The sequence below is a fragment of the Cololabis saira genome, chromosome 6 (assembly GCF_033807715.1).
Source record: "Cololabis saira isolate AMF1-May2022 chromosome 6, fColSai1.1, whole genome shotgun sequence".
In the NCBI taxonomy this organism is placed as follows: Eukaryota; Metazoa; Chordata; class Actinopteri; order Beloniformes; family Belonidae; genus Cololabis; species Cololabis saira.
In genome coordinates, this window is record NC_084592.1 from 40420149 (window position 1) to 40441778 (window position 21630).

Consider the following 21630-nt stretch of genomic DNA (forward strand, 5'->3'; position numbering starts at 1 on the left):
CATACAAAATATGAATAAAAAGCAATTTGAAACTTTTTTTAAAGTCGGTTTGGATGTTGTGTTACATCACAGTTTGTTTAAGTGTTTAACATCAGTTATGAGTAACCATGACGACGGGACTTTTAAGGAGGAGCTACTGGAGCCTTCAAAACACCCGGGTGACGACCGGAATAAGATGACGAGGAGATGGGGGACGTGGGCGGGACCGAAACAGCGCTGCCAGCGAGGGGAACCTTCCTCATTGACTACGTTTACATGCAGTCAAAATTCAGGTTATTGCTAATATTCCGGTTACTGAAACATTCAGAATATTCCGTTTACATGGTGATTAATCATTTGGGATATATGGATCAAACCAGCGACGCGCGGAGAACGTGATGATGCAATTAGCGTCCTTTCCGCTTCCTCTTCCTGTATCCAAATTCAAAACAAATGCTGTTTCGCACAACTTTTCGCTCACCTTCTTGTAAATCTCCCTATCCCGGTACTTTCTACCGTCTACAAATGCCAAAATGTTCATATCCTTCATTACATTTATGAAGTGATTAGTCTCCTCCTCACTCCAAAAGTGTGGCGTGGTCTTGCGTTTCTCCGTGTTTAGAAGAACTTCCTGGACTCAAAAACCAGGATTCCTTGTGAACAGAGCATGCGCAGAAAACAAATTCATGTTCCGTTTGATGGGGAAATCCCGTTTGGCGTTTACATGACCGATTATTCGGGTTAGAAAAGGAGTAACCCAGGGGTCATATTCTGGTTTTTAAAAACCGGAATATGAGCAAATTCGGGTTATTCAAAGGGGTTAATGGTGTTTACATGGCCGTGCAAATTCGGGTTATTGCCAATATTCGGGTTTTAAAAGGGTTATTGAGTGCACGGAAACGCGTCTTCAACACTGGAGCACCGAGGGAATGCAGAACACAAAAAACCGATGTGTGAAACATGAGAAGCGCCGCGGCAGCGTCGCTGCTCCGCTGTGGACGAGAAAACAACGACGTGGAGCTCGGACCCACCCAGACTCAGGGTGACCTTGTTCTTGGCTGCCGTGACGACGACCTCCGGGCCCAGGACGTAGTGCAGCACCATCTCCAGGCCCAGCAGCTGGATGGAGGGGAAGGTGGAGGAAACGTGCAGGCTGGAGTTCAGACTCATCCGGGGCGTGGAGGCCGAGGCGTTAAAACTGGTGCCTGCAGAAGACGGACACGACAGCTCAAAGGTCTATCAGGTGGAGGCCAAGCGGGCGGAGGCCGAGCGGGCGGTCAGGTCTTACCCGTCTTTGGGGTGCTGGGTGCCACCGCTCCGTTTTGGGTGACGGATCGGGAAGGAGTGCCGGGAACGGACGAGGAGTCGGACCCGATGGTGGACTGGAGCAGAGGTAGAGACACCTGCAGAGGTTCAATCACATCACACACAGGAGTCAGACTTCAGATGCAGGGAACTTTAAAAAGTCACTTTCACAAACATGCCGAGGAACAACAACCCTCAGCGTAGGGCTGGGCGATAGAGATTTTAATACATATCGATATATTTTCAAACGCGATATGGTACGAGACAATATCGTTTATATCGATTTAAAAAAAATAAATTTCTTTTATTTTTTTTTATGATTTTGATATAGCTTATTTTGTGACAAATTGACTTGAATGTTTTATTTGAGATTTGCACAAATGTTTTGTTATTTGCACAACTGTCAACCTCAGTGGAAAAGTCTGCCTGTTACTGTCTACATTGTATTAATTGCACAGTGTATTTTAATTTAATTGTTATGCAGGAAAGGGATATTTGTTTTATTTTATTCAAGAAGCATTTTTATTTTATATATGCAGGCAGTTTATTTTTATTTCATTTGTTTTATACATTTTGATATTGTGCAGACCTCTGTTAATAAAGGAACCTGTGTGACATTTGGCACGAGGCTTTGTATTAAAACTGACTGTTTTTTTAAGGGTTTGCCTCAGAAAAAATGAAGCTAACAGAGATGCTATGCTATAATGCTTTGGGGGAAACCCCAATTATGGCACAGAAAAAATGTCGAGATATATATCGAGTATCGCCATTCAGCTAGAAAATATCGAGATATGACTTTTGGTCGATATCGCCCAGCCCTACCGCAAAGGCTGCGATTTCACCAGTCACGTGATCTGGTCACGTAATGTGCGAGTGAGCAGAGCGGGAAGAGCAGAGCCGGCAGGGAAAGAAAGTCACAGCGCCGCGTAACCTAAATCTACCATGGCCTCGGTGTTAGGGCTCGGCCGGGCGGGGCTTTATAAATATATGGGCTTTATAAATGTATTAAATATATGAGCGCGGAGTCGGCGCGGCGACGAGCACGAGCGTGCGCCGGCGGACAGTGGAGCCGCGCTTTGAGCCTGCAGCTCATCAAAGGTGAGGTTAAAGAGCGGGGCTGCCAGTTATTTTTGAGTGATTTTTGAGTTACTTGTGAAGAAGTTCTGAGTTCTCTGTGAGGAAGGTTTTTTTGTTCCCTGTGGGAGTTTTTTTGTGTTTTTCTATTAAATTACGCCTCGTTTTAGCTCAAGTTTAACCTGGTTTAGTGTCGTGTGATTGGGTTCAGAGAGAACGACCAATAACATTCGTGTGTAGACGTGTTAAAGAGGTAAAGCCACAGATTTGTTTTCTTTATTGTTGTAATCTGTGCTTTAAATAAATCTGACATTGTTTATTATAAAACAGACCGATTTATTGCTTGTGTAGTTGAAAAATACATGAGAACAGGACCTTGGAAAAAATAATCGCATATTAAATCGCAATCGCAATATTGAGGGGAAAAAAAAAAAAAAAAAATCGCAATTAGATTTAAAAAAAATCGTTCAGCCCTAGTCAGCATCAACATGAGCATTTGAGCTCCCCGTCTGAAGAGATTTCCATCCATATTACACCATGCAAGCGCATCGCATCACCATCCGTGACATCCAACTTCTGCTGCAGATTGTTCTTATAAAAGAGCTTATCTCCTGCATGTAGGCAGATTCAGTTTTGTCAAATACAGACGTTGGCTGCATAACAACTGATAAACGTCACCAGTACTGCGTTTTCCATCTCCGTGTTGTTGGTGACATCAACTAACTGAATGTCGGTGTCGGTGTCTGTGCAGTAACTAGGGTTGCCACCCGTCCCGTAAAATACGGAATTGTCCTTTATTTGAGAAAAAAATGTTGCGTCCCGTATTGAACTAATACGGGACACGATTTGTACCGTATTTTCATTAACTTTTACGCCATATTCTAGTTGAATTATTGAAATAAGTTAACTTTTACACCATATTCTAGTTGAATTATTGAAATAAGTTAACTTTTACACCATATTCTAGTTGAATTATTGAAATAAATTAACTTTGACACCATATTCTAGTTGAATTATTGAAATAAATTAACTTTTACACCATATTCTAGTTGAATTATTGAAATAAATTAACTTTTACACCATATTCTTCACCTGTAGGCTATATTACATCTGGGCTGATGTGGACATACGTAGCATAGGAGGATATTTCAGTTGCTAGTATGGTTAGCTGTCTGTACAGTCATGCAAGTTCAATGCTATTAAAGCACTTTAAACTTTAAATCAAAGTGTTTTGTTTTTTCATATAAAATAAACACATTTTTATGAAGTTTTGGGGCTTTTTTTTGGCTCCTGCGCTGCTGAAATCAGGTGTTCCTTATTTCTATTTCTGAAAGGTGGCAACCCTAGCAGTAACCGTCACACACACAAGGTCACATGATTCAGGCGGCGCATCCACATCAAAGCTCAAAGAATTGACCAACTGCTGTTTGAAAGTCAACCCAACCCAAGTAACGTGGCTGCCAGAAGTAACTAACATAAAGACAAATGTTGGATTTTGAAGGTGGAACAGCCTGAGAGCGTTCTGCAGGGAACCAGAGAGGAGCTGCTGCAACCTGACGCTGGAAAAACGGCTTCTGTTTGGCAGCAGGAACGTTACGACTGTCTGAGATGCGGCGGAGAGGCAGAACCACCAGAACTGACCTGGTCGAAGTTGGGCGACAGGTTGGATCCCAGCTGCACCACCAGGTACCACCACACCTCCACCTTGGTGAGCATCAGAGCTTCTGTCCTGACGTGGATGGATGCCAGCGGCTGCATCAGGAGCTTCATACGTTTGGCGCTACTCAGGATGTCTGCAAAGGAAAAACAGACACTTGACTTTTATGACTGAACGGTATCGCTGAGGAGCTGCGAGGCGGGTCGTCCTGGAGGGGCTGAACTCACCCGGGTTCAGGGCGAAGTTATCGATGAGGCTCTTCCAGGCGATGAAGGCGATCTTCTTGATGGTGGGGGAGGAGCTGCGGAAACCCAGTTCCTCCAGGTGCAGCAGAGAGTTGATGAAGGGGCCGCCTCTGTGCAGCAGCTGAGAAGAAGCCCGAGTTAATGTCTCGCTTGTTAAAACAACGTTCCGTTTGTTGAGGTTCATAAATGCCAGACAGCTTTACGAGCTCAAACTGGGATTAAAAGGAAATTGAATCTAAATATAAGTTCTATTTTGCGTGTTAGCAGTAGGGATGAGCGATATTTTACGAAAGAAAGAAAGAAAGAAAGAAATGAGAAAGAAAGAAAGAAAGAAAGAAATGAGCCAAAAAGAAAGAAAGAAAGAAATGAGCCAAAAAGAAAGAAAGAAAGAAATGAGCCAAAAAGAAAGAAAGAAAGAAATGAGCCAAAAAGAAAGAAAGAAAGAAATGAGCCAAAAAGAAAGAAAGAAAGAAATGAGCCAAAAAGAAAGAAATGAGCCAAAAAGAAAGAAAGAAAGGAGCCAAAAAGAAAGAAAGAAAGAAAGAAATGAGCCAAAAAGAAAAAGAAAGAAAGAAAGAAAGAAAGAAAGAAAGGAGCCAAAAAGAAAGAAAGAAAAAGAAAGAAAGGAGCCAAAAAGAAAGAAAGAAAGGAGCCAAAAAGAAAAGAAAAAGAAAGAAAGGAGCCAAAAAGAAAGAAAGGAGCCAAAAAGAAAGAAAGAAGCCAAAAAGAAAGAAAGAAAGAAAGAAGCCAAAAAGAAAGAAAGGAGCCAAAAAGAAAGAAAGAAAGAAAGAAAGAAAGAATTTTTTTTTTTTTTTTTTTTTTTTTTTTTTTTTTTTTTTTAAATCGTGATAAATGCCAGAAATTATCGTGATAAATGTTTTAGTCCATACCGCCCATCCCTAATTAGCAGAAAGCTTCAGACCCACAAACCCCAACCCTTTACCTTCCCCAGCAGCTTGACAAATAAAGGCCAGAGTTTCAGGACGTTGGTTTCGTTCTTGGACATGAAGAGCTTCTGTAGTTCTGGGATCAGTTTCTGTGTGGACAAACGCACACAAGTCTGTGAAGTTTCTTTTTCAGCGCTCTTCCAGAGATGGTGAACGACAGTCCGAGAGAGACTCACCGAGGACATGATGGGCTCGATGACAGCCGCCACCTCCATCTGTTTGCTGAGCAACAGCGGCATGCCCATCTCCATGGCAGCAGCCGCCCGCAGACGCACCTTGGAGGCCGAGTGCACCACCAGCGGGATGACCAGCTTGGCCCACTGCACCGCCGCGTCGCCCATCGGGGTCGTCACCTGCTCCAGCATCCTGCAAACAGCCGGGAGTCAAGTCAACTTTATTTATAAAGCACTTTAAAAACACCAACATGGTCCAAAGTGCTGGACAGGCAAATGGAAGACAAAACGCCATAAAACACCAGGCACATAAATAAAACAGTCATGATAAGTTAAGTGAATAAAAAGGATAGAATAGAAGATAAAAAAAATAAAATAAAGAATAAAAGACCAAAGAGATGGTGGTTCTCCAGCAGACAGAGGGATCTGGCTGCTGCAGTCACCACTAGGGGTGGGTATTGGGAAGGACCTCACGATACGATACGCATCACGATACTTGAGCCACGATACGATACACATTGCGATATCCCGATTATGCGATATCCCGATTATTATATTCTACATAGTTCACCGAAACATTTAAAAATGCATTACACATCTTAAAATCCAAGTTGTATATATGTACATCAGATGATAGTGATGGATCTTAAAATCCGAGTTGCACGTTCATCAGATTATAGTGACAATTCATGGGACAAACAAAACAATGTTTTATTATAACTATACAAGCTAAAGTTACAACTTATTTGTATATGTTTTTCATATTATTTACATCATATGAAATTAACATTAAATTTAGTATGAGGTTGCTTTAATTATGTGGCAAATGATAATAAACACAAGAAAGATGGGTACTAAAACCAAGGACAGGCACAGTGATCAGTCAGTATAGATATAAATCCATAAATAAATAAACCTCTGTTCATTATTTTTCATTTTTTAAAGGACAGGCAATCGTGTTATATAAAAAATAAATTATAAAATGAAATAAAACGTTAAATAAAACCTGAGCTCAGTGCAGGGCCCTCCCAGGGTTGGTAGAGAGTGGCAATGCCCAGGACTGTCACTTAGGTAGGAGCACTGGGTGATATAATGGGAAAAAGATCGGGGATAAAAAAATAAATCGATATTCAAATTTTGAATATCGATATTGAATCGGCTGGAAAAGTATTGCGATATATTGTCATATCGATATTTTTTCCCCACCCCTAGTCACCACCACCATTCACGGGAAGCCAGTGGAGGTAGTAGTCGTCGAGTACAAATACCTGTGCACCATCTTTGACAACCTCCTGAAATTCTCCACCAACACAGAGGAGATTCTCAGGAAGTGTCACCAACGGCTGTACCTCCTCAGGAAACTCAACTCCTTTAGAGTCAGCACTCACATCATGATGACTTTTTACTATGCCTTCCTGGAAAGCATCATGACCTTCTCCATGACCTGCTGGTTCCACTCCCTCAGCATCCAGAACAGGAACAGACTGCGGCCTGCCGGTCAGAACTCTGTCCGTGGTTTTCAACCAGCAGGCCCTCAGTCAGGCAGATAAAATCATCAAGGACCCCTCCCACATACTTCACCCCGCATTTCAGTGGCTCCCCTCCAGGGGGATATATTTTATTTATACCACTACAGTCACTTTATTGTAATTTTTTTTTTGAAATTCTTATATTTATATATATTTTTTTGTACATAACGAAACATGCCCCATTTATTTATCTGTTCATTTTATTCTATTTGATTTTTTCAACGTCTTGCTGCTCAGTTGTCTTGCAATTGCCCCCCGGGGATAAATAAAGTTCTCTGAATCTGAATAAAAGGATAAAATAAACTCAACTGTCTTGCTAGGTGTTAAAAGCTAAGGAGAAAAGGTGGGTTTTGAGAAGAGATTTAAAAACAGACAGAGAGGAGGCCTGTTTGATTTGCTGAGGCAGGCTGTTCCAAAGTTTTGGAGCTGCAACAGCGAAGGGAGAACCAGAACCACGGGGATGAAGGGGATGCTGGATTTGATCCTCCGAATCCCCGGGGCTAAAGAAATCCCCACAAGCTTTGGGTTGAACCACATCTTTAGAAAACACGAGTTTTCACCTGATGATAACGTTCAAGGCTTCGTGCTCCATCACCACAGACTGGATGTCCTGTCGGCTCCACACGCTCTCCAGACAGGTCAGCACCGCCGGTACCTGGGCGGCAGAAAGACACGTCAGCTTTCACCACACAGGTGCTCCAAGAAACAATCAGCACCCTTGGAGGATGTTCATTCAAGTGGCTACTTCTGCAAAACAATGTGTAAAAAATAGTGATGCACCGAAATGAAAATTTGTGGCCGAAACCGAAACCGAAAATAATAAACACTTGGCCAAATACCGAACAATACCGAACATGGTTTTTCGCAGTTTTTCATTTATTTTGCCAATTTTTTCAACATTGCATAAATCAAATAAATTTGATTTAGGCATGCTTTTAAAAGAAAAAAATCGTTTACAAAATTACAAGGTAGAAAACATTTGTTGAACATAAAAAACTGAACATTTTTTAATTTCCCAGCCTTTCTTAAATACTCCAGCAGACATTATACCAGCAGAGAACAATAACTTAAAATAAATAAATTAGCAAAATACATTTTTTGGCCATCTTTGAGCTTACGTTAGGCTTAACTGACTGAACTTCGTAACATAGGCCTTAAAACAATAAAAATGCATTAAAGCGCTCAGGGTTTTTTATCATTTCAAATGATAAATCAAACTTGTAGTGCTGAAAGACTTTGCAGATGTGCCCCCTCTAGATATTTGAGCAGAACATTCATTGCAAATAGGGATGTTAACAATTAATCGATTTTCGATTAATTGCCGTTATGAAATTACCCGATTAAAATTAACGATTACAATTAATCTATTTATTTATTTATTTATTTTTTTTCGTTTAATTTCACCAGCTGGTATCACGCCCGGACCACATTTAATGCGACACAACGTGCTGCGCCGCGCACATAAAGTTAGAAGAAAGAGATGGCGATACGATTTATGTTGTGCGCAACAGTTACGGAGCGACCAGTCTATTTCCTTATATTACAATGCCTTTATTAATTGTTCGTTTTTTTTCCCACTTATTCCACCGAACACTGAAAGCGTTTTTTTGCCATTTTCGGCCGAACAATTTCGGTTACCGAACAATCGGTGCATCACTAGTAAAAAACATTGAAAAAAGGCTGGGATACTTACTTGGCTACCTAATTATGGATCTTTATAAATCCAATTTCACACCAGACAACTTCCCGAGTTGGCCAAGTTGCTGGTCTGGTCACACTATTGGACTCGCTTTTGTAATCGGGAGTTCGTAATCAGAGATGTGGTAAAACCAGGTGGCCTGAGTCACTAGGTTTGTTTCTCTGGTTGGTTAAACGCCCATCCACTGGGGTCCAGCATTACTTTCTTCAGCATCTGTTGGTACTAAGACCTGGTGGCGATGGGCAGGTGAAGCCTCATGCAGCTCTCCTTCCAAAGCCTGATATTTGCTTCTTCTGAACTGAGGCAGATGTGATGCAGAGCTTCTGAGTCGACATGGATCTAGCTCCCTCGCCATCGTCCAACACGCACCTTCAAAACGTTCTGACGACAACGCAGACCAAAAGAGCTGCGATTGGTCTGCTGCACTGCATCATTTCTGGCAGTTTGCTTCTTTGCTTCGTCCCTTCAGCTTGACTCAGTTAAAGGGAGACCACCTTCTCGCATGACTTGCTGTTCCTAATCAGTTAGCTCCAACAGTCAGCCTCGCCAATAAAATAGTGAAACAGGAAGGTAAACAGTCGACCAGCAAGTTTCAGGTCATTTCACAAAGGATTCTTCTGGCACTCGGAGCCTTATTGTGTTGACGGTGAACTTACTGGCGGTACTTGCTGAGGTAAAGACCTCAGTGCAAACGTTTGAAAGTGCAAATCTTTGAAACGCAAACTACAAAGTTGAGGTGACTACGTTCCTTTTGCACCTCCAGTTGATGGAGAAGCATAAACCAGACTTAACTTTGCTGAGAAAGTTTCAAGTATTCGAGGCTGGAGAGTAGGAATGGGCGATATTTTACCGTTCATGATAAACCGTCAAAAAAATTCCCCACGGTAAGAATTTGTCATCTCACGGTAAAAACGATAAATTCCCGTTGATGACGTTTTTGTGTAAAGTCGAATTTATGGTTTTGTGTTACGTACGTGAAGGAAGGAAGGAAGGAAGGAAGGAAGGAAGGAAGGAAGGAAGGAAGGAAGGAGCAAGAAAGAAAGAAAGAAATGAGCAAGAAAGGAGCAAGAAAGAAAGGAGCAAGAAAGGAGCAAGAAAGAAAGAAAGAAAGGAGCAAGAAAGAAAGGAGCAAGAAAGAAAGACAGAAATGAGAAAGAAAGACAGAAATGAGAAAGAAAGAAAGAAAGAAATGAGAAAGAAAGAAATGAGCAAGAAAGGAGCAAGAAAGAAAGAAAGGAGCAAGAAAGAAAGAAAGAAAGGAGCAAGAAAGAAAGAAAGAAAGAAATGAGCAAGAAAGAAAGAAAGAAAGAAAGAAAGAAATGAGCAAGAAATGAGAAAGAAAGAAGGAAATGAGAAAGAAAGAAAGAAAGGAGCAAGAAAGAAAGAAAGAAAGAAATGAGCAAGAAATGAGAAAGAAAGAAAGAAATGAGCAAGAAATGAGAAAGAAAGAAAGAAATGAGAAAGAAAGAAAGAAAGGAGCAAGAAAGAAAGAAAGAAAGGAGCAAGAAAGAAAGAAAGAAAGAAAGGAGCAAGAAAGAAAGAAATGAGCAAGAAAGAAAGAAAGAAATGAGCAAGAAAGAAATGAGCAAGAAAGAAAGAAAGAAAGGAGCAAGAAAGAAAGAAAGGAGCAAGAAAGAAAGAAAGGAGCAAGAAAGAAAGAAAGAAAGAAAGAAAGGAGCAAGAAAGAAAGAAAGAAAGAAAGAAAGGAGCAAGAAAGAAAGAAAGAAAGAAAGAAAGAAAGGAGCAAGAAAGAAAGAAAGAAAGAAAGAAATGAGCAAGAAAGAAAGAAAGAAAGAAAGGAGCAAGAAAGAAAGAAAGGAGCAAGAAAGAAGAAAAGAAAGAAAGAAATGAGCAAGAAAGAAAGAAAGGAGCAAGAAAGAAAGAAAGGAGCAAGAAAGAAAGAAAGGAGCAAGAAAGAAAGAAAGGAGCAAGAAAGAAAGAAAGAAAGAAATGAGCAAGAAATGAGCAAGAAAGAAAGAAAGGAGCAAGAAAGAAAGAAAGAAAGAAAGAAAGAAAGAAAGAAAGAAAGGAGCAAGAAAGAAAGAAAGAAAGAAAGAAAGAAATGAGCAAGAAAGAAAGAAAGAAAGACAGAAAGAAAGAAAGGAGCAAGAAAGAAAGAAAGAAAGAAAGAAATGAGCAAGAAAGAAAGAAAGAAAGAAAGAAAGAAATGAGCAAGAAAGAAAGAAAGAAAGAAAGGAGCAAGAAAGAAAGAAAGGAGCAAGAAAGAAAGAAAGAAAGAAATGAGCAAGAAATGAGCAAGAAAGAAATGAGCAAGAAATGAGCAAGAAAGAAATGAGAAAGAAAGAAAGAAAGGAGCAAGAAAGAAAGAAATGAGCAAGAAAGAAAGAAAGAAATGAGCAAGAAAGAAAGAAAGAAATGAGCAAGAAAGAAAGAAAGAAATGAGCAAGAAAGAAAGAAAGAAATGAGCAAGAAAGAAAGAAAGAAATGAGCAAGAAAGAAAGAAAGAAATGAGCAAGAAAGAAAGAAAGAAATGAGCAAGAAAGAAAGAAATGAGCAAGAAAGAAAGAAATGAGCAAGAAAGAAAGAAAGAAAGAAAGAAAGAAAGAAAGAAAGAATTCCAGTTGATGACGTTTTTGTGTAACAAACATGGCGGATCTGAGAGCGAGATAGATTTATAGTTAAAGGTGGAGTTGAATTGGTATTTTTTTTATCGTTATCGGGATAAATGCCAGAAATTATCGTGATACATTTTTTTGTCCATACCGCCCATCCCTACTGGAGACCAAGAACATGCAGCTGCAGCTGAAGCTGTAGAAACCTCTCTTGAGCACGACACGGTTACCTCTCCCCTTACAGCCCAACATGGTTGAGCAATAATAATGCATCTGATACAGCCGCTTTAGCACCAAACCACAGCAAGACACTGATGTGGGCCTTCGATCGGTCATGTGACAGCGGGGTTTTGAGACAAGCAACGACACTTATTTGAATCACTCCGCTTCAGGAAGAACGTCTCAAGCTCTGAGGCCTCGGTTTCATTTGGCCATCCCTCCCTCCTGGAAATCCAAGGCAAATTCAGAGGAACGGGACTAATTCTTTGCATCCAAGAGGAAAAGATTGAGGTTGCCTCTCCAAGCTGTAAACGAAGGGTGACTTTTAACAGCTTCTTTGGGGGGACAGAGGAGCTTAAGCGAAGTACTGCTCATTAGGAATGGGTGAAATTTTACCGTTCATGATAAACCGTCAAAAAAATTCCCCACGGTACGAATTTGTCATCTCACAGTAAAAATTATAAATTCCTGTTGATGACGTTTTTGTGTAAAGATGATTTATGGTTCTGTGTTACGTACGTGAAGGAAGGAAGGAAGGAAGGAAGGAAGGAAGGAAGGAAGGAAGGAAGGAAGGAAGGAAGGAAGGAAGGAAGGAAGGAAGGAAGGAAGGAAGGAAAAAAAGGAAGGAAGGAAGGAAGGAAGGAGAGAGCAGGAGGAAGGAAGGAAGGAAGGAAGGAAGGAGAGAGCAGGAGGAAGGAAGGAAGGGAGGGAGGGAGGGAGGGAGGAAGGAAGGAAGTGAAAAAAGGAAGGGAGGGAGGAAGGAAGGGAGGGAGGAAGGAAGGAAGGGAAAAAAGGAAGGAAGGAAGGAAGGAAGGGAGGGAGGGAGGGAGGAAGGAAGTGAAAAAAGGAAGGGAGGGAGGGAGGAAGGAAGGAAGGGAAAAAAGGAAGGAAGGAAGGAAGGGAGGGAGGGAGGGAGGAAGGAAGGAAGGGAAAAAAGGAAGGAAGGAAGGAAGGGAGGGAGGGAGGGAGGAAGGAAGGAAGGGAAAAAAGAATGAAGGAAGGAAGGGAGGGAGGGAGGGAGGAAGGAAGGGAAAAAAGAAGGAAGGAAGGAAGGGAGGGAGGGAGGGAGGGGGGGAGGAAGGAAGGAAGGGAAAAAAGGAAGGAAGGAAGGAAGGAAGGAAGGGAGGGAGGGAGGGAGGAAGGAAGGAAGGGAAAAAAGAATGAAGGAAGGAAGGGAGGGAGGGAGGGAGGGAGGAAGGAAGGAAGTGAAAAAAGGAAGGGAGGGAGGGAGGGAGGAAGGAAGGAAGGAAGGAAGGGAAAAAAGATTGAAGGAAGGAAGGGAGGGAGGGAGGGAGGAAGGAAGGAAGGGAAAAAAGAATGAAGGAAGGAAGGGAGGGAGGGAGGGAGGAAGGAAGTGAAAAAAGGAAGGGAGGGAGGGAGGAAGGAAGGAAGGGAAAAAAGGAAGGAAGGAAGGAAGGAAGGTAATGAGCTAACAAACATGGCGGATCTGAGAGCGAGATAGATTTATAGTTAAAGGTGGAGTTGAATTGGTATTTTTTTTATCGTTATCGGAATAAATGCCAGAAATTATCGTGATACATTTTTTAGTCCATACCGCCCATCCCTACTGCTCATCGTGTTTGTGGTACAACATTCAATTTTACTTCCCTACTTGATCTGAAAAATCCCCATCCATCAGAAGATCTAGCCCCCTTTCTCTTTAAGGTTCGTTTACTCACTTTTTTGGTGACTACGTCTGTAGGGAAGCTCTGCTTGGAGATGACCCATAATGCTCTAGTGCAGGTGTTCTTGTCGGTGGACTTCATCACCAGGGAACAAAGTGCTGACAGTATTTCTGCTGCCAAGATGTCTGGAAAAGAGAGACAGAGGAGAGTGAGCAGCGACGACAGCCTGAGACCAGCGACGGGCCGATGGTTGGAATCACGTACCAGAAACTCCAGCAACGACTTGAGAATGGTACACACAAAACCCAAGGGCTTGTAAGGCAGCTTGGCTGAGGTCTGCATTTGGACTGGCTATGTGAGCCTGGAAACCACAAATATCATTCAACAGGGAGATTAAGACGGAATTAGAGCCACGTGGAGCGTTTATGGTACGTTACTAAAGCGCTAAACGACTCACCAAGATGGCTTTACCAAAACGAGAAAAGTGCTTTTCAACGGCAGGCAGAAACTGGCGGCCTTCCTCCCCGCTGAGCCGGCTGGAAGTAAAGGGAAAGGTTAGGTTCTGGCTGTTGCAGGTGGACTCCAGCTGCTGTGCAGAATAGGGGTGGGCAAAAATATCGATATGGCAATATATCGCGATACTTTTCCAGTCGATTCAATATCGATATTCAAAATTTGAATATCGATTTTTTTTTTTTTTTTTTTTTATCCCCGATCTTTTTCCCATTATATCACCCAGTGCTCCTACCTAAGTGACAGTCCTGGGCATTGCCACTCTCTACCAACCCTGGGAGGGCCCTGCACTGAGCTCAGGTTTTATTTCACGTTTTATTTCATTTTATTTTTTATATAACACAATTGCCTGTCCTTAAAAAATGAAAAATAATGGACAGAGGTTTATTTATTTATGGATTTATATCTATACTGACTGATCACTGTGCCTGTCCTTGGTTTTAGTACCCATCTTTCTTGTGTTTATTATCATTTGCCACATAATTAAAGCAACCTCATACTAAATTTAATGTTAATTTCATATGATGTAAATAATATGAAAAACATATACAAATATGTTGTAACTTTAGCTTGTATAGTTATAATAAAACATTGTTTTGACTCAGTTTGTCCCATGAATTGTCACTATAATCTGATGAACGTGCAACTCGGATTTTAAGATCCATCACTATCATCTGATGTACATATATGCAACTTGGATTTTAAGATGTGTAATGCATTTCAAAATTTTTTGGTGAACTATGTAGAATATAATAATCGGGATATCGCATAATCGGGATATCGCAATGTGTATCGTATCGTGGCTCAAGTATCGTGATGCGTATCGTATCGTGAGGTCCTTCCCAATACCCACCCCTAGTGCAGAAGCGAGGCAGGTGACCTACTTGGCGATGGTGAGGTAGGCGTCCGTCTGCTCCGCCGGCCCGGCACCGCTGTCCTCCAGAGACTCCAACAGAGGCAGGAAGCTGTTGGTGCTGAGAGGCCCAGTCGTCGCCATCATTATTACTCACCTCCTCGAGGCCTTTACAAGACGAGATGAAGAAAAAGGAGACAAGGAGACGTGAGGAATTAAGAAAGGAGCTATTATGGAAACAGAGCTATTGGATTTTGGCCGAGCAGCTGCACAAATGACAGCGAACCATTATAGGCGTCTTATCTGGTTGCATTTGCCCGTCAAATAAAAAAGGGAGACATAAGGCATCTTTTGAGTGGTGGAGAAGTTAAAGATTTAAAAAAATATGCAAATCCTCTTCACATCAGCTTGATAAACCCCAGGCTTACTAACTTCTCCATCCTGGTTTGGTTCTAGTTTTTAGAGGCTGATAATGTTCACTTATATGAGCACTGTTTCACTCATTCTTTACATGTGTTGTTTCTTTCCAGCGAAGCTACTGATGTTTATAACCAACCCCTGTTAAACCGGCACCATTCACTGGGTCCTATTATAAAATGGCATGGAGCCACTAAGCCTCTCCACCTACTGTGAAAACGCATCTGTGAGTTTTAAGTCACGTCCAGCCCAAAAGCTTGGCGATGACAACCGTCACCCTTGATTCAGAGCCGTCCAAGTAAAAATGTGTCATTCAGAGACCAGTTCAGACGACATGCAGGTTTCTGTGACGTAGATCAGAGTAGAGTCCAGCCAGCCAAACCCAACTTTATCTTCACACAACTTTATACCACACTGCAAGTATTGTAGTGCTAGTTACATCTATTTGAGACGAAATCATCTATACAGAATCCCAATTCTTCTTTATTTTACAAGCCAGCACAGGAAGTTATGCATTACTGCCTTGCAAGTTAAGGCCGAGTTATGGTTCTGCATTAAACCTACGCCGTAGGGTACACCGCTACGCTGTAGCCTGACGTGCACCTCCCAAAAAATGTAACTATGCGTCGATGCGACGCAGACCGAGAGGGCTGTGATTGGTTCGCTTGGTAGCAACGCATTTCCGGTTCCGGTTTGTGAAGCAGTCGTGAACTTTCAGCGTTCTTCGTGTTTAAAGAGACCCGGGATGTTTTTTGCGTGTTAAGATTACTACATTCAGAACCAAAGACCTGCTCCAGGAAAGTACGGTCCAAATCCCGACCCCACACCGATGCAAGCGGTGCACTTGTGTGCACTCGTGTCTCCATGTAAGCGAGCGTGCATCAAGGTGGAGCAGCAGCAGAGAAGATTGTAAACAAAAATATGCTTGGTATGTGTTTTTCCTGAAACAAACCTCAAATATTTTAGAAACTGCTCTCCAAAACTTGATTAAATAAAAAGTAATTTAAACTTCCCATGATGTCCCTCCCTCCCTCCCATCACTGAGAGGGCGTCTAATTCTGGCGACGTCGTAAAAGTGGAGCTTGAAAGCCAGATAAGGCAGAGCTGCCTGTGCTTCCTGCCAGAAACCTAGGACTAGGACCCGTCGAAGGGCGTCAGCCGCCTCGTCTCTCACTGTTTTTAATTTTATGCTGCATCTTTCACGTTCATCATTGCTAAAACATATTACATCTAATTATTTAAGCATAAGTTTGGTGCCAGCTTGAAAATTAAAGTGACAGTAAATGTCGCCGGTGCCAAGAAGTTTACGTGTATTTGATGGTAACGTCACGTCGTCAGTCCAACTAGACCATGAACACTGATTTGTGTGAACAAAGTCGGTTTTGAGGTTCGTGGGCATATTTATCGTTTATCAGTTCCATCTTATCTAATGTTCACAAGAGTGACCCGAAGGAAGATGAAGATAAATGATGAGGATTATGACCCGTCCACCGGGTCAGAACTCGGAGTTGGAAAAAAGCCTGAAAAAAGTTGTTAAATATGTTATATACTGTTTTCATTTCCAATTTAAACTTCCAAATCAGTTCATTATCTTGAATTGCAGTGTTTTACCCCCCCCTGAAACAAAAAAATCTAATTAACACTAAGTCAACACGCAGTAAATTGTAAATAACTGCCACATATTGACCGAATTAAGTATTCTGCCAGAACAAAATTGGCAAAAGCACTTCCTCTAGCTATTACATGAATAAATTAAGAACAGAAATCCAGAAGAAAACTTGAGACCTAGGTGATAAAGGGTTAAGATGTTTTTGAATTGCCTGTTAGCAGCGCTGTGACATAATCAGAGCTGTGACATCATCAGTTACACAAGTGCAGATGCAGAAAGACTGATGTTCATCCTCCTCAGTCGTACTTGGCAAGTAGGAACTTATCAAGTATGCAAATCAGCAAACCTGCTGCTGTGAACAGAGCTGTAACACATGGTCCAAAAGGGAGCTTTTCTATCATATTCACGTGTTTTCCGAACCAAAGCATGTCAGACATTCCTTTCACACTTCAGGTATTAAGTAAACGTTTGAAAAGAAAAAGAAAAGGTGAGGAAACTCGACCCTTTTTAATGTCGTTTATGAGTCAATACCAGTCTGAGGAGCAAAGCTGCAGTCTATTGTTCTCTTGCAAGGATCTCTACTAACTGGAGTTAGTTTCCTGCTTCTTTAACCTCATACATCTGGTATTTTGAAGAGAGTTTGTTGTCAGAGATAAAGTTTGCAGCCACCTGGAGTCACGCGGGAGGCGGCGAGAGCTAACAGGCTAAAGCCTGATTTATGGTTCCGCGTTACACCAACGCAGAGCCTACGCCGTAAAGTACGCGGCGACGCGCATCGTTCTGTGTCGGTGTAACGCGGAACCATAAATCAGCCTTAATGAGGTTAGCTCTGCAGCAGCCGGGCAGCAGCCTCCTCCACCCGGGGAAGGTCCCACCAACACCCGCCCGGGCCGGTGAGAAGCCCCCCGGATCCCTCCGGACCCCTGCCCGTCCTCGGGCCCAAGGGTCGGTCTCCCCCCCAGAAACCAGAACCAGGGACCGGCCAGCGGACCCAGAGCTCTGCTCCCCCTCACCTCACCTCACCTCACCTCCTCGTCAGGCGGGACAGAGAGCCCGCATCCAGCCGGGACAACCACACCGCAGCCCGGGGAACGGCGGCTCGCTGCAGCGGCACCGCGGGACAGTCCTGGCCGTAGGGGTGGTGGATGTAGCGGCGGAGGGTCTGGGGTTTCAGCCTCTTGTTCTGCTGAGTCCCGCGAAATCTGCTGGCGCCAAACCACTACGCAGATGTACGAAATTACCTCTGACCCCGCTACGTCACACTCAGACACGCCCACATGACCAAATAAGGGCAACCAGCGGGTTATCATCATTTATTATTTATTGTATTATTATTATTGTCATTATTACTATTATTGGTGTTATTCTTCATCTTCTTATCATTATTATTATTGTTCTTATTATTATTATTATTATCATTATTATTATTATTGTTCTTCTTCTTCTTCTTCTTCTTCTTCTTCTTCTTATTATTATTATTATTATCATTATTATTGTTCTTCTTCTTATTATTATTATTATTATTATTATCATCATCATTATTATTATTATTATTATTTATATTATTATTATTATTGTTCTTATTATTAAGAACATTAACATCTGTACATGTACACTGCACATTTTGTGGATATTTCAAAATTGTAGACAATTATCTCATAGTTCTTATGTGTTTTTTCCAACATTGTGTTATTTATCTTTGGACAAAACAAAAAAAAAATACGAATGATGATTTTATACAAATGTTTTCATTTAAGTTATTAGAAAATGAACTTGGGTTATAATTCATATGGTTATTGTGATTCATAGGCCGCAGTAATGATTACTCTTAAATTAAATACTTACCTGCTGTACTCTACCGCCCTTATTTTTAACAACTTGTGCTTTTTATTATTTTACCTCTTTTCTTATCATTTTATTTCATTTATTTGGTATTTAAGCATACTCTTAAATTAAATACTTTCTGAAAACTGCAAATGAGATATGTACCTGCGGTACTCTACTGCGCTTAGTTTTCAGCAACGTGTGCTTTTTATTATTTTACCTTCTTTTCTCATAATTTTATTTCATTTTATTTGTTATTTACTGTCTAATTATGTCTTGCCGCTTTTAATGATGATGTAAAGCACTTTGAATTACCTTGTGTTGAATTGTGCTATATAAATAAAGTTGCCTTGCCTTATTATTATTATTGTTCTTCTTCTTCTTTATTAGATTAGATTAGATTCAACTTTACTGTCATTGCACATGTCAAAGTACAGGGCAACGAAATGCAGTTAGCATCTAACCGGAAGTGCTTGTGCAGTGAAATAAACACAATGTACAGCATATACACATATATAGCCTACACATATATATAAATATGTATGTACACAGTGCAGATTAATAAATAACTATTGCTACAAGGTGCAGATATGAATGAATGACATATATATCATGGACAGATGAGATGTGTTTATATAATTTACAACAGATTTGAGTTACAGTATATACATGAGTGATTGCAGCATTCACAGTGTGGAAGTATTTACAGCAGTGCAAGGAGGTAGTTTGTAAAAGAGTCCAGTGCAATTATATTATGTACAGTTGTGCAGAATAGTGCGAAGAGTTAGTTAGTTTAGTTTGAATGCAGTGTTGTATTCCTATTTTAATTCAAAGAATAGGGGTGTTCTTAGCACTGAGTAAAATACAATTTTTAACCATCTATGACCATTATTATTTATATTTAATTTGTTAAGTAGCCTATTTTACTCTGCAAATGTGAATATACATACAACAATGCGGAAAAGTATATACACCCTTTTTCAATCCTATGTTTTTTGTTTGTTTATTTATTCAGTGTGTGTGTGCCGGTAACATCTGGAGGGATAAAATACACATGTGCGGATGCTTTTCCTGAACAACATTTAACACTATCATCCCACAACAACTGATACATTTTAACTACTTATGGAGGTTTCCGCCATGGTGCCTCTTTCTTGTCCTTCAGGTCACTGTAATAGCCAAACATCTCCAGGATCCCTGTTGCTGTTCTCTATATCAACTCATTGGTTTCAGTGATGGTCGCAGTCAGGTTCACTCTTATTGCTGCATTCACATCATCTAGGAGACATTCTGGTGGTACTTGACTCATTGTCATCTTATCTCTCAGGTCAGTTACTCTCTCCCTCAGCTCGTCTGTCATTTGGGGTTGGTACCACAGGCGTAAATATCGGCGGTGCACCCTGGCCCAGACGCCATCATGGGCCCATGAAGGAGGGAAGAAAAAGTTTTTATCAATGAAATACTCCAATCACCTTAATAGGCTACCTGTCAGTCATGTAAAGTGATGCCGTGATGACGTGATGTGGGTTTTCAGCAAGAAAATAAAGTGAACAAAAGAAAAAAGACAACAATTGATTGTACTTTCCAGGCACCTAGAAATATCAACATTTGACCATCAACTTGAACCCGTTCCCCGTAAATAAAATCAACCGTTAGTGCACATACTGCTTATTCACTGAGTTAGCATCCACGAACAACAAAAATAGCGTAGCATCATGTATAGTAAACCCACACAAAAAAATGCTGCATAAAAGAAAAAAAGAGCCAGGATGGCCTTAAAGCAAAATGAGGATATAAATGAAACAGCATTGACCCGATCGCTGGGGCGCCAGGAGGAGACTTCCCGCCACCACAGCCTCAGAGTTGGGGGTTGGTGGACTCGGCTGGGCCCACCAGCGGACCTGAAGGGTCAGGGATTATTCTGCCCACAGGCACAGATCGAGGACTGTATGACATTATTCTGCCTCCGACGCCAAGACAAATAGCTATATAATAGCCACTGGTTCATGTAGGCCTCCCGTATTGGCAGAAATATGTGCCACTAGAAACTGAATTTGAATAATTTATATTTGAATTTGAATTGCTCAACTTGAATAATTGCATTAAAAAACCGAATCTGAATCACATAATTTGAATTTGTATTGTTTATTTTGAATAATTGCATTAAAAAACTGAATCTGAATCACATAATTTGAATTTGTATTGTTTAATTTGAATCATTGCATTGAAAAACTGAATCTACATTCAGTTCTCACAATTTAAATTCAGTTCTTGCAATTCAATTTCAATTTTACTGTGCCAGACATCCGGGTCTTCCAGAGGAAGAGCAATCGAGTGCAGATACAAAGCATACATTTTTCTACAAAACGGCAAGATATAAATCTACACTTTTTACACAGAATGGAGAAAACACAATAGGTTTCGAAATATCTAGCTCCCATTGGTGGTTTATATTGTTGAAAGAAAATAGAGGTTATAGTAGGCTACGTGAAAAGGAGTTCTTTGTATCTGCACTCGATTGCTCTTCCTCTGGAAGACCCGGATGTCTGGCACAGTGAAATTGAAATTGAATTGCAAGAACTGAATTTGAATTGTGAGAACTGAATGTAGATTCAGTTTTTCAAAGCAATGATTCAAATTAAACAATGCAAATTCAAATTATGTGATTCAGATTCAGTTTTTTAATGCAATTATTCAAGTTGAGCAATTCAAATTCAAATATAAATTATTCAAATTCAGTTTCTAGTGGCACATATTTCTGCCCATACTCCCGGACCATTCCCCGGAGACACAGCGCAAGGAAACAGGTGTTTCTATGACACCTACTACACCACCATTACCAAGGCAGGTATCCAACTCCCGCGATCGTGGCTGTATTATTCGCCCACACTGGACTGTGCCTACTGTGAGCCGTGCTGGTTGTATGCAGAGCGAAGTGCACCTTTCTACAGTGATGCATGGGTCAGAGGATTATGATTAAGGCAACATTTACCTGGATTGACTCACATGCAGAATCTCAGATTGATACCAGAGCGTGTGTCATATATGAACAGTGGAAGAGAAACGGGAGAATTGACGCAAGCATGGAATGAGACGCCAGAAATGCTGCCAATTACTGGAGACAGGTACTTGAGTGAATTATCAACGTTACAGTCACTCTGGCCACTTTCATCTTGTCTTTTAGAGAAAACAGGAAGATCATCGGAGAATCTTTCTGAGTATAATACAGCTCTTAGCAAATAATGATCTGATTCTGCAAGAACTTCTTGAGCAACCACAAGGTTCCGTTAAGTACTTGAGTACCGCTGTGTGTGGATGCGATGTGCACTTTTGTTTAGCAGGAGTGGGGGCACAAAAAGACTATTTGCACCAGGGACTATTACCATGAT

The 21630-nt window shown here is 41.2% G+C and overlaps 1 protein-coding gene across 2 annotated transcripts in view; it reads right to left on the bottom strand.

Annotated features, from left to right (window-relative positions):
• rif1 (replication timing regulatory factor 1) overlaps nucleotides 1–17634 on the bottom strand; it is a 44161-nt gene extending 26527 nt beyond the window's left edge. The window contains exons 1-12 of one of the 2 annotated variants that reach the window (XM_061724112.1): nucleotides 17446–17634; nucleotides 14423–14559; nucleotides 13483–13561; nucleotides 13290–13386; nucleotides 13080–13210; nucleotides 7470–7564; nucleotides 5384–5573; nucleotides 5204–5296; nucleotides 4243–4381; nucleotides 4000–4151; nucleotides 1268–1382; nucleotides 1011–1184 (exon numbers count right to left, since the gene is read on the bottom strand). In XM_061724112.1, the coding sequence (XP_061580096.1) occupies nucleotides 1011–1184; nucleotides 1268–1382; nucleotides 4000–4151; nucleotides 4243–4381; nucleotides 5204–5296; nucleotides 5384–5573; nucleotides 7470–7564; nucleotides 13080–13210; nucleotides 13290–13386; nucleotides 13483–13561; nucleotides 14423–14538 (1381 nt within the window). In that variant the 5' untranslated portion in view covers nucleotides 14539–14559; nucleotides 17446–17634. Of the gene's footprint in view, nucleotides 1–1010; nucleotides 1185–1267; nucleotides 1383–3999; nucleotides 4152–4242; nucleotides 4382–5203; nucleotides 5297–5383; nucleotides 5574–7469; nucleotides 7565–13079; nucleotides 13211–13289; nucleotides 13387–13482; nucleotides 13562–14422; nucleotides 14560–17440 lie in introns of both variants that reach the window. The other variant, XM_061724113.1, reaches the window with a different exon arrangement.
• Nucleotides 17635–21630: the final 3996 nt, after the last annotated feature.